The 12,381-nt window shown below is 41.1% G+C and overlaps 1 protein-coding gene across 1 annotated transcript in view; it reads left to right on the top strand.

The window, feature by feature from the left end:
- TTC26 (tetratricopeptide repeat domain 26) overlaps window positions 1-9,863 on the top strand; it is a 45,130-nt gene extending 35,267 nt beyond the window's left edge. The window contains exons 16-20 of the mRNA XM_041002013.1: window positions 353-436; window positions 1,355-1,424; window positions 3,142-3,248; window positions 7,251-7,384; window positions 9,437-9,863. Of these exons, the coding sequence (XP_040857947.1) occupies window positions 353-436; window positions 1,355-1,424; window positions 3,142-3,248; window positions 7,251-7,384; window positions 9,437-9,548 (507 nt within the window). The 3' untranslated portion in view covers window positions 9,549-9,863. The remainder of the gene's footprint in view (window positions 1-352; window positions 437-1,354; window positions 1,425-3,141; window positions 3,249-7,250; window positions 7,385-9,436) is intronic.
- The last annotated feature ends 2,518 nt before the right edge of the window (window positions 9,864-12,381 follow it).

The raw sequence follows: 12,381 nt of genomic DNA, 5'->3' as shown, positions 1-12,381 counted from the left end.
AGCACCAAGCATATTTTGGAATGGATGAGGGGGTACCCTGGCAGTCCAGCAAGGACTTGGTCTCAGTTGAGCAATGTGGCTAGAAGGATAGTATGCAGCACAGTCCCGAGCCGGTGGCATCGCTGCCCTGGCGTAACCTGAAGGAAGTGCGAGCTGGTAAGGGTTGATCACGGGGTTGGGCACAGCTCGTACACCTGCCGTTCTCTGCATGTGCTGCTTGCGGAGGTGAGCCCGGTGCTCCTCCTAAACAAATATTTAAAGAAACAATCATGGTATTTTCAATGGTATAACTGATGATTTGATATTTTATGTGTTAGTGCTCAATGTGCCCTCTTTTGGGGATGTCTTTCAGAGCTATTTCTATAATGATGACATCTTTAACTTCAATTATGCACAAGCCAAAGCTGCCACAGGCAATACCAGTGAAGGTGAAGAGGTGGGTACCTGCTTGAGAAGGTATTTCCATGAGCCTGTCTACAAACTCCTTCATTGTTTCTCACACACAAAAAAAAGTCAAGAGGAAAAGATTATTACAGAGTCTTTTATTTTTAGGTTATATTAAAAAGTAAAAGGTGAAAATATATGAAGATTTTTATAACCATAATAATGGTTTCGCTTTTTGATAAATTTTATGAAAGCATAGCCTATGTGCGGCCTGATGGATATTTAAAAAATGAATATACCCACGTGGTCAGTACTGGGTCATGGAATAATGGTACCCTATCCCTAGAATTTCCTTCTCCTATGGGTAACTGCTGTTCTTATTTCAGACTCAGTAGATTGATTTATCTGAATTATTCAAAATAAGCTTTTTAACAATGTGTTTTAGTCAAGAAGTTACTCGTTATTCAAATTCTGCTTATTTTCTAATTCCCATTATGATTTCTTCTATGACCTGTGAGTTATTTAAAACTCATTCCAGGTTTCAATTACATGTGCTATCCCTTTCAAGATTTTTGGTTTGATTTTTTTTTTTTAAGATTTATTTTTACTTGAATTGATTTGTTAACTAATTGTATTGTGGACCTGGGTGTGCTCTGTATGACACCAGCCGTTTAACATTGAGTGAGACCTGCCTTATCGACTTGTATCAAGGTGTGTTTATTCAAAAAAAAGTATGCATCCTGCCATTGATTATTCTAAACCATTACCAACTTGTTGTCAGCTTATGGTGTCAATTACTGGGGTAAGTAAGTTAGAATCACCTTCACTTTGTCCTTCATCTTTCTTAGCAACCTGTAGAGTTGAAGGTCATCTCATGTTGCAGCGATCACACGCCAAGGCGAGCTTCCGGTGGGTGTGCTCTGCGTAAAGCCGTGCTCACACTCACTGCTGTGCTCTCCCTCTCTCGCAGGTCTTCCTCTTAATCCAGAGTGAGAAGATGAAAAACGATTACGTTTACCTCAGTTGGCTAGCTCGGTGCTGTGAGTCTCACCTTTTCCTGTTACAAGAGGAATCTCTTTTTTCTTCTTGGTCGCATAATCGGGAAATTATCTTGAGCATTTTTTAAATCTCATTGGATATTTTACCCTGTGAAAATCAGAAAACACTGAAATTAAGGGTTTTCGTGCTATTCAGTAAAAATTGCCATGTAAATGGTCCTGCAAACTTATTATTAGTTTTACCTTACCACATTGACCTAACATTTACAGTCCTGAAATATTTCTTGGTTTTTCTTTAGCTTATTCATTTTTCTAGAGTCTCAGTTTATACTTTATGAGATACTATTATTACGCTGATTTTATCTCTTTAGGTCTAAATAGTTTTAACATGCCAAAATAATTTGTTTTGGTATATCTCATAGCCAATGATCTCTTTCTCATGCACTCACTTATTTTTCTTTTTTTTACTAGGTTTTTCTATTTTTTTTTTCTTTAAAGGAGAGTGGGCAGAAAGGTAAAGAGACAGAAACAGAAAAAGATCTTCTATCCACAAATGTGCTTAACTGATGGGTAACTAGTCCAAGCTGGAGCCAGGGGCCTGAATCTCTTTCCAGGTCTTCCACTTGAGTGCCAAACACCCAAGCACTTGAACCAACACTCCTGCCAATGCAATGCAGGGTCTACATCAGCAGGAAGCTGAATCAAGAAGCAGAGAGAGGACTGGAACTCCAGGCTTTGGTACAGGATGTGGGCATGCCAAGCAGCTTCCTAACTGCCATGCCAAATACCCACCCTTGTAGGTTGTGAATTTGTAGTTCCAGGAAAATTTTCAGTCAGATAATCTAAGTAAGGCTGAACTAAAAGTAAAGTTGAATGAAGGATAGATATCCTCTTTTAAACAGATAAACAAAGTGGAAACTCCTGGAAGTCAACTTAATCTAAAAGACACAAGTATATGAATGCTAATTTAGATATTTTCAATATGGTAGAGGGCCCGGCATGAAGGTTCAATGGCTAAATCCTTGCAACCACCAAGAACGCATATAGACCCGATTCATGTCCCAGCTGCTGCATTTCCCTTCCAGCTCCCTGCTTGTGGCCTGGGAAAGCAGTCGAGGACAGCCCAATGCTTTGGGATCCTGCACCCGTATGGGAGACCTGGAAGAAGTTCCTGGTTCCTGGCTTAGGATTGGCTCAGCTCCAGCTGTTGCAGCCATTTGGGAATAAACCAGCAGATAGAAGATCTTTCTCTCTGTCTCATTTCCCTTTGCAAATCTACCTTTCCAATAAAAATAAGTAAAACTTTAAAATAACGTTAAATATGGTAGAGTTCTGATAGGGGAATCACTCTCATGCCAACTTTGTAAATGTTCCTTGGAAAAGGCAGTCTAGGGACTAGCACTGGTAGGTTAAGCCTCTGTGGCACCAGCATCCTCTATGGGCACCAGTTCATGTCCCGGCTGCTCCACTTGCCTTCCAGCCCTCTGCTGATAGCCTGGGAAAGCAGCAGCAGATGGCCCAAGTGTGTGAATTTCTGTTACCCATGTTAGATAGCCAGATGAAGCTGCCGAGTCCTGGCTTTGGCCTGTCCTGACCTTTGTAGCATCTGGAATGAATCAGGGGATAAAAGAGTTTCTCTGTGTGTCCCTCCCTCACTCTCTATAACTCTTTACAATAAATAAATTGACCTTAAAAAAAAGAAAAAAAAGGAAGTTGTTTTATACATTTAAAAATCATGCATCTTTGTTTCCTTTGGCAGATATCATGAATAAAAAACCAAGACTAGCCTGGGAACTTTATCTCAAGATGGAAACTTCTAGTGAATCCTTTAGTATCTTACAGCTCATTGCTAATGACTGCTACAAGGTGAGTCTAAGTAGGACTGAAAGGGAAATTGAAGGTGGTCAGTGTCACATTGCTGCCCTGACTCAACAATAGAGAAAGTGTCCTAGAAACTTAATGGCTAGTGGTGAAAGAATTTGACTTGTAATCTTACAAATGCCATCCTTTTTATGAATGGGCTGAACTCAGAGATAGGCAGCATTTCAGTTTTTATGTATGGATTAAATCATGATTGAAAGAGGAAGTTTTAGATTCCCAGAAGTTATGGTTCTTTAGGTACCATCTAAGTGGAGTTGGACTCTCCAGTATTTAGAAATTTGATTTCAAAGCTCAAGAAACATATGTCCGGAAAATTGGAAATGCATGTTGGGAAATCCTGTCAACTTTTTAAGATGTATTTATTTTTATTTGAAAAGCAGAGTTACAGAGAGAGGAAGAAGCAGAGAAAGCAAAATCTTCTATCTACTGGTTTACTTCCCAAATGGCCACAACAGCCAGAGCTAAGCTGATCTGGAGCTGGGAGTCAGGAGCTTCTTCCAGCTCTCCCATGTTAAGTGCCTGAAGCCTTGGGTCACATTCCACTGCTTTCCCAAGCCATAACCAGCAAGCTGGATCATATGTGGAACAGGCAGGACACAAAATAAAGCCCTATGGGATGTCGGTACTTGCAAATAGAGGATTAGCCTGTTGGGTTGCCATGCTGACCCAAATTAACAGTTCTAAGTAGGAATTAAAACCCTGAGAAACAGCAAGTTAAGGAAGAAGAGCTGTAATCCAATTTTTGAAGAATACTAAGATGTAAGTGGTAGATAGCAAAGACAAAGAAACAGAAAAAGAGAATGCAAATGGAATCAGAATCAGTAAAGAACTGCTGAGAGGACCCAGTGCGATGGCATGGTGCCTAAAGTCCTAGCCTCGATTGTGCCAGGATCCTATATAGGTGCTGGTTCTAATCCCGGTGCTCCAGGCTCCTGGCTTCAGATTGGCTCAGCTCCAGGCATTGCAGCCACTTGGGGAGTAAATCAGCAGACAAAAGATCTTCCTCTCTGTCTCTCCTCCTCTCTGTATAGCTGCCTTCCCAAAAAAAGAAGTAAATCTTTAAAAAAAAAAAAGTGTGTGTGTGGTCGAGTGAATGGATGGATGGATGGAAGGATGGGTGGATATCTACGCATGGGCACACATTTTTATATGGAGCTGAAATGGCAGGAATTAGGCAGTAACTTGGGGTTTTATCCTATAGATTAAAAGCGTTTTTTAATTAGCCTCATATTGTAGAATGTTCTATTTTTGAAATATCTCATCTTGCCTAATGATAGCAATGTCAGGTAAAGAGAATCTGGGGCTAAATTCATCAGGATTAGTTTATTTTACGGTGAATCATCTATATATTTATCTTCATTTAATTATCATCAATGGAAGCATTTTAAGACATAAGGAAACTTGAAAACACTAATTTAAACCTAACTTTGATGGATGGCAGTGATGCTAAGTCAGGAGGGAGAGGAAAGTAAAACATTAAACGACAGGAAATTGTTTCAGTTTTAACAGTATCAAATCTCAAGTGTCTTTGGGGCTCCCAGTACAGAGAATAGGAAATTATTAAGCATGAAGCTTAAATGCTCCTGTGAGAGGTGGAATGTTGGGTCTTAGCAAGTTAGTGGTGGTAATAGTAATAGCAGTGGCAGCAGCCAAGTATGAAGAGAGTAATATTAACAAGTAAATACAATGAGGAGCCATGTGGAACAACAAAGTTAAAGGCTAGAACGAGTGAAAGTGAAAGACCTCTCTTTAGGGTGAGCATCGTGGTGCAGCAGGTTAGGCTATCAGAGTGGTTTGGGTCTCAGCTGCTTCACTTCCAATCCAGCTCCCTGCTGATTTGCCTGGGGATGCAGTGGATGGTGGCCCAAGCCCTCAGAACCCTGCAACCCACATGGGAAACCCAGATGTTATTCTTGGCTCTGCTGTGGCCATTTGGGAAAGTGAACCAACAAATGGAAGATTTTTCTCTCTCTCTCTTAGTCAAATTAGGTCACACATGCTGCAGGTCTAACATAGACTCACATCTTTACAGTTGTGGTATTGAAGATAAGGAGAAAAGTTTGAAAACAGAGTTTGGGATTTCAGGTTGGGGTGGTAAATAGACTCATTTCTTTTAAATATAAGAGATACAAATATCATTCACTTACTTCATGCCCCAACAGTTATATTCTTTTTATATTAGAGAAATGAAAACCTGTGTCCAAATACACAACTGTTACATAACACAATTTTTTTTAAGATTTATTTATTTTTATTGCAAAGTCAGATATACAGAGAGGAGGACAGACAGAGAGGAAGATCTTCATCCAATGATTCACTCCCCAAGTGAGTGCAACGGCCAGTGCTATGTCGATCCAAAGCCAGGATCCAGGAACTTCTTCCGGGTATCCCACACGGGTGCAGGGTCCCAAAGCTTTGGGCCGTTCTCGACTGCTTTCCCAGGCAGGGAGCTGGATGGGAAATAGAGCAGCCAGGATTAGAACCAGCGCCCGTATGGGATCCTGGCGTGTTCAAGGCGAGGACTTTAGCCACTAGGCCACGCCGCCGGGTCCAAGTGGAGTTTTTTTTAAGATTGTTTTTATATTTATTTGAAGGGCAAATTTACAAAGAGAGAATGAGAGACAGAGAGATCTTCCATCTACTGGTTCACTTGCCAAATAGTCACAAGGGCCAGAACTAGGCTGATCTGCAACCAGGAGCCTGGAGGTTCTTCCAAGTTTCTCCCATGAGTGGAGCAGCCCAAGGATTTTTGCCATCCTCTCTGCTGTTTTCCCCAAGCACAGTATCAGAAAGCTAGATAGAAAGTGGGGCCGTCAGGACTCTAATCAGTGCCCACGTGGGATGCCAGCACCACAGCCAGAGACTTTAACTTACGACACCACAGCATTGGCATCCATGAATGTAATTGTAACTGAAAGTAGAAAAGTTGTTTTTCTTACAAAGTATAAAATAAAGCTAAGAATGCAGTAGAGGTCTTAAGGAAATTGTCAGAAGCTTAGAAAACATTTAATAAACTAGAGAAGCTACTAACCACCACCGAAGAGAGGTTGCCAGCATTGTCTGGGCTTAACAGTATATGTATGGTTGCCAGGTAAGAAAACTCAACTCAAGAAAATTTAGTGGTATTCAGTGTGGTTTTAGGGCCACAGAAAGTATGGTCTATTTAGGGATGGTGTCTGTCAAAGTCAGTTAAATTTTGTGAAGAGCAGTGTTGAGAGTAGCAGTATACATACAGGCATTCTGGTAATTTCGGAAGAAGATCAGAGAACGGCCACTGTTGAGTTGAACACGATCCGATTAGCACAGGATCAGTGACAGTGATCCTCTAAAACAGAAGGTCCAAGGGAGGTTTGAGAGGCCTGTGTGGTGGCTGCCTAGGCTAATCCTTCATCTGTCATGCCAGCATCCCAGATGGCTGCCGGCTCATGTCCCACCTACCGCGCTTCCAGTCCTGCTCCCTGCCTATGGCCTGGGAAAGCAACAGAGAATGGATCAAGTCCCTGGGCTCCTGCACCCACGAAGGAGCCTTGGAAGGAGCTCCTGGCTTCAGATGGGTTTAGCTCTGGCTATTGTGACATTTTGGGGGTGAACCAGGGGGTGGGAGATCTTTGCGTCTCTTTCCTTCTCTTTCTGCAAACCTACCTCTCAAATTAAATAAATCTTTAAGAAAAATACCCAGTTGAAATCATGGTTATCAGTCTATTCTCATGATTAGGATATAATTAGGAAGAAAATGATGAATCTGTTAATTACAGCATAACTTGACCATGTGCAGAAAAAAATATTGCATTATTGAAAAATGAATGAAGGTAAGCTAATTTAAGCTCGGCATATGTAGCCAAACTTTGGTTTCCTTCTTGTTATTTTAATTAAGAACTGGAATGTACCTAATTTGCTAGCTGAAAGTATTGTCATTACCCATGCACTTATTTCATATGGCTCTGTTTTATGTTGTATTTATGTTTGGTTTCACTTCCTTTTGTCCAGATGGGTCAGTTTTACTACTCAGCCAAAGCCTTTGATGTGCTCGAGAGGCTGGACCCCAACCCTGAATATTGGGAAGGCAAAAGGGGTGCCTGTGTGGGCATTTTCCAGATGATCTTAGCTAAGAGAGAACCCAAGTAAGTGAACAACTGGGGGGTCTGCCCCTATTCATTTGTTGCCTTGTGACGGCCAGGATTTGTGTCCCTGTGTGGTGTCATCTGAAAACCCAAAATCGTAATGATGTTGGAGAAAGATGAAAACAATTGAGGTGTTTGCTGTTTCTGTCTGAGCATTTTGCTGTACAAATATTTCATCTCTTGGCATCAAATTATTCTCGTCATGGCTTTTTGTATTAAGTATATTTTACAGATCTCTAATGTAGCAGCAAGATATATATTTGAATCCAAATGACTACCCATTTGCATAAGAAAGTCTGGTCTGGTCTTTCTTTTGTCTTCTTTGCCTATTGGCTTTTCCTTATGTCTTCGTTTAAACCTCAGAAAAATTAAGAAAAGAGTGGATGTGGTTGATAATTTTTTTCCCTCTGCCTCCTCATCTTCCAGGAAGTACTAAACATTAGATAACAGAGCATTACATGGCTGATAGCAGCATTTGAAATAAAAATCGAAACACTTATAACTAAATTTACTATTCTCTTTTTTTTTTAAGATTGATCTATTTATTTTGAAAACCAGAGCTACAGAGAAAGAGCAAAAAAAAACATATCTTCCACACAGTGGAACTGGTTCACTCCCCAGGTGGCCGCAATGGCCAGGGCTGGGTCAGGCTAAAGCCAGGAGACAGGAGCTTCATGAAGGCTCCCATATGGGTTATAGGGCCCACATGCTAGGGCCATCTTCTGCTGCTTTCCTAGGTGCGTTAGCAGGGAGCTGGACCATCATCCATATGGGATGATGTATCCGAGGCAGCAGTGTTACCTGCTATGCAACAATCCTGGTCCTTAAATTCCGTATTCTAAAACTAATTTCCTGAAATATATTTGTTACTGGTGATTTAATAATAAATGAGATCATTTTGTAAGAATACACCAAAAAATTACTTTCTGCCTTGTCCTCTGCAAAAGTTCGATTTGGTTAGGTGAAAGAGGTTACCTATTCTGGAAGAATTAGAACTATGAGAAGATTCTTAGGAAAATGGATTCTTTGGCAGTCACCTATAGATTTATACAGCCATAGGAGAGTTTAGCAGGTATTATTTAAATTATAAACATTCGTTTTAATTAAAGTTAAATTTAAACTTAATTTAAATTTAATTAAATTACTTTAATTAGTTAAAGTAATTTAAAACATAATAAAAAAACATAAATGTTGGGCTTTTGCCAATTCTTAATCCTGATTGCTACTTTAGTCCATATTTATTAATGTTTGACTTTCCTTAAAGAAATCACTCATTCTTTTAGCTTCGTAAAACTTTACAAATGTTGGGCCTGGCATGATAGCCTTGTGGCTCAAGTCCTCTCCTTGCATGCGCTGGGATCCCACAGGGGCGCTGGTTCATGTGCCAGCTGTTCCACTTCCCATCCAGCTCCCTGCTTGTAGCCTAAGAAAGCAGTCTAGTATGACCCAAAGCCTGGGGACCCTGCACCCGTGTGGGAGTCCCAAAAGAGGCTCCGGGCTCCTGGCTTCAGATCGGTCAACTCCTGCCATTGCGGCCGCTTGGGAAGTGAATCATCAGTCGGTAGATCTTTTTCTCTCTCTCTCCTCTCTCTGTATAATTTCCTTTCCAATAAAAATTAATTAATATTCTTTTTTTAAAAAACTTTACAAATCTTATAGGGAAACTCTGTGGAAAAAATGTAAGACACACAAACTAATGAATTGTTAGCAGCAGAGGTAAAATTTGAGCCCAATCCCCTGAACCAAACTCCCGAATATACCTTTTCATGCAAGATAAGCACCAAAATTGGGATATTTAGGTCATCCCAGAGAGGAGAAAACCATTAACAGCATGTGTCCAGTTGGTGAGGAAGAGGGTTGGCGAAGGTGGCAGACGCTCCATCTCACCGTGCCCCTCTAGAACAGAAAGCAGTGCAGTTTCTGGACAGTTTGTGACCACACAGTGGGGGACGCCGTGAGCGAACGCACTGCGACAGAGACGGTATGCGAACATCAGGAGTTTAACTTTCATCTTTTCCTGCAACCTTTTGTTCTTTCCAATCTTTTCCTCAGAGAGACACTTCGAGAAGTCCTCCACCTGCTGAGAAGCACGGGGAACACCCAGGTGGAGTACATCATCCGGATCATGAAGAAATGGGCCAAAGAGAACAGGGTGCCTGTGTGAGACAGCGGGAGGAGCCCCGGGAGCCGGCTGCTTCCGCCTGGCGTGGATGCGGAAATCATTGCTCTCAAGCTTCCTGTACAAGGCAGGGCTCTGTCTGATGGACATTTTCCTCCCTTGCTCCTCACATCTCCAGGTCATTGACTGACTTACCTGGACCCAGCCTCCTGGCTGAACAAAGTGTCACAGTCTAAAACTGTGGCCCCTGTGCGGTCCTCCTAGCAATAAGACTGTGTGAACTTACCCAGTGCCTTTTTTCCAGAACTATTGGAGACGCTTACGTAATCTACTGATTTTAAAGAGAACAGCATAACTTTGTGTCGTTGTCAGCATTTCATAATATTTTCGCGTAGCCATGATGACAAATGTATTTGATTCTCAGTCACTATCATTCTGCCGTCGGAATATTAACCACCTCTGCACACACTCTCATATTGGTAGGAATTTCATAAAGGGTTTTATGATACAGCTCCACATTTGGGAGAAGAGTGGTCTTTAAGTAGCTATGTGTTCAAAGAGTGGCAGTGAGATCCCTGCTCAAACCGTCACTATAGGATGTCACAGGCTATTGGATTCCTGTTTCAATAATTGTTGATAATAACAACATGTTACAGGGAGTAAGGCGAGTACCATCGTTTTTAAAGATGAGCACTGGAAATTGTGTGTGTGTGTGTGTGTGTGTGTGTGTGTGTGTGTGTGTGTGTGGTACCTCTGAAGGTGTGTGTGTGTGTGTGTGTGTGTGTGTGTGTGTGTGTGTGTGTGTGTGTGTGGTACCTCTGAAGGTATTTAGGAAACAAAATGCACAAATCATATTAGTCACATCTCCGTGTTGTAAGGGTTTTCCAGGAATATTTGTGGAAAGGAGAATCAAAAGGTAAGCTCATCTGGTGCAAAGCATTGATATATAGTGTCTTCATGATACACACAGTCTATTGTCCACTGATCTTTTTGAGGACCTATCCTATTTTAATAACAAAGCACATTAGAATTCTTAAAGTGTATCTTGCTGAATAAAGTTTTGCAAGTAGGGCTATAAACATTATACACACACACACACACACACGCACGGGCTTTTAAATACAAAGCAATGATAAAATGTGTGGAGTCCTTTGAGGGACCTCCTACTGCCTGGCCCCATGTGTCTGAGCTCTCACGCCAAGCTGCTCCATAACTGAGCTCCCTTAGCTTCACAGACTGTTTTTAGAACACAGACCCATGTCTTTTTGTATACCAGCTCTTCCTTGTTTCTAGCCATCGCTGGCCAGTGAGGGACAGGTGGGTGGAAGGAAAAACTGAAAAAAACAAACAAAAAACCTAGAATACCTGAAGTACACAAGTCAGAAGAATTTTTTTGTGACTAGAAGAGTTTGTACAGCTCAGAGGGAGGGGCGCCTGAGAGCAGCCCGAGAGATGGGTGGTGTGGAAGGCAGCCTGCACTTTCTGGGTGGGCGCAAGGCGTTCTCAGAGCTCTGCTCAGGCCGCTGGCCAGCTTGCTTGTCTTTTAACTTAAATCGAGATCTCATCAGTTCAGAGCACGCATGAAAATTAACTGGCCCAACTAAATTCCAAGAAAGAAAGCTATGTCGTGTGGTGTGTTACATCTCCATTGCGCCTCTGTTTCTCCTTTCTGTTGCTCCTGTTCTGTTCGTTCTAACTGGTTCTCAGCATCTGAGGGACCAGGTGCGTCCCTTCTGGGCATAAGCTGTTGCAATTTTTTGGAGTCATTCATATACATCTTATCCCACTGAAAAGAGCAGAAAATGCAGTCATGGGGGGGAGAGATAGAACTCCTCAATAGCTTTCAGCAATGAACTTTGTCTTCCAGTGAATTGATATCATTTTAAAATTTGCTATACTTGCAAAGCTTTTCCACTGATGGTAAGTTACTTTTCATCAAACTGTTGTTGAATTTAACACTCAAGATTTTCTCTGTCTCTTGGGAAAAAAAAACATTTTTCTGTCTTTTGGGGGGAAAATTTCAAAAATATCAGAATTGTAGACTAATTTTTACAAGTTTCTTTGATCTCTAAAATTAAGCCAAAAAAATGACTAGCTTAACAAAAAACTACCATCCAATTCTGCTGTTAAGGGTAGCTACTTCTGAAATGTCTTGATAGGGTTTCTAGATTTCATAATAATGTCATACAGCTGCTATTCTGAGATATGTTATGGGAGAGTGGAAGGCTTAGGCTCAAGAATGGAGTGTACCATGTACAGTTTATAGCATCAATGTACTACTTATAATCTTCAACATATATTACATGCAAATGCAAAAAAATCTTACAATTATTTTTGTACTTCAAAATAATTATTCTATTCCACTGCATTATATTCTAATTAAAATGTTTATTTCATTTTTATTACATAATACTTTTGTGTGTAATCATTGCATGACCTGGGTGGATGGGTTTTGTGCCTGTTCCCTTTTCTTACCCAGCCCTAGGATAGAGGGAAGAAAATTATGTTCTGGGCTCCACGAGTTATCAGAAAACTTAAAGCAATGCAGGGAAAGAGCCTGATCTCTTCAACAAATGCTGTGGGGACAACTGGATAGCAGCCAGCAGAGGTAAGAGGCAAGACCCCCCCTCGTCCCCCATCACCTTATACAAAAATCAGCTCCAAGACGATCAAGGAACTCAATCTGCACTCAGAAACCATCAAAATATTAGAAGAAAACATAGGAAACACTCTCCAAGAAATAGGAATGGGGAAAACTTCTTGGAAAAAACACCAAAAGCACAGGCAGTCAAAACCAAAATAAACAAATGGAGCTACATCAAACTAAAAAAGCTTCTGTACAGCAAAGGAAACAATTAACAAAGCAAAGAAGCACACT

This window comes from Ochotona curzoniae, unplaced genomic scaffold (genome assembly GCF_017591425.1).
Source record: "Ochotona curzoniae isolate NIBS_2020 unplaced genomic scaffold, NIBS_Ocur_1.0 scaffold_2476, whole genome shotgun sequence".
Lineage (NCBI taxonomy): Eukaryota > Metazoa > Chordata > Mammalia > Lagomorpha > Ochotonidae > Ochotona > Ochotona curzoniae.
Note: the sequence above shows the minus strand (reverse complement) of the source record. Positions and strands in the feature narration are given on the sequence as shown.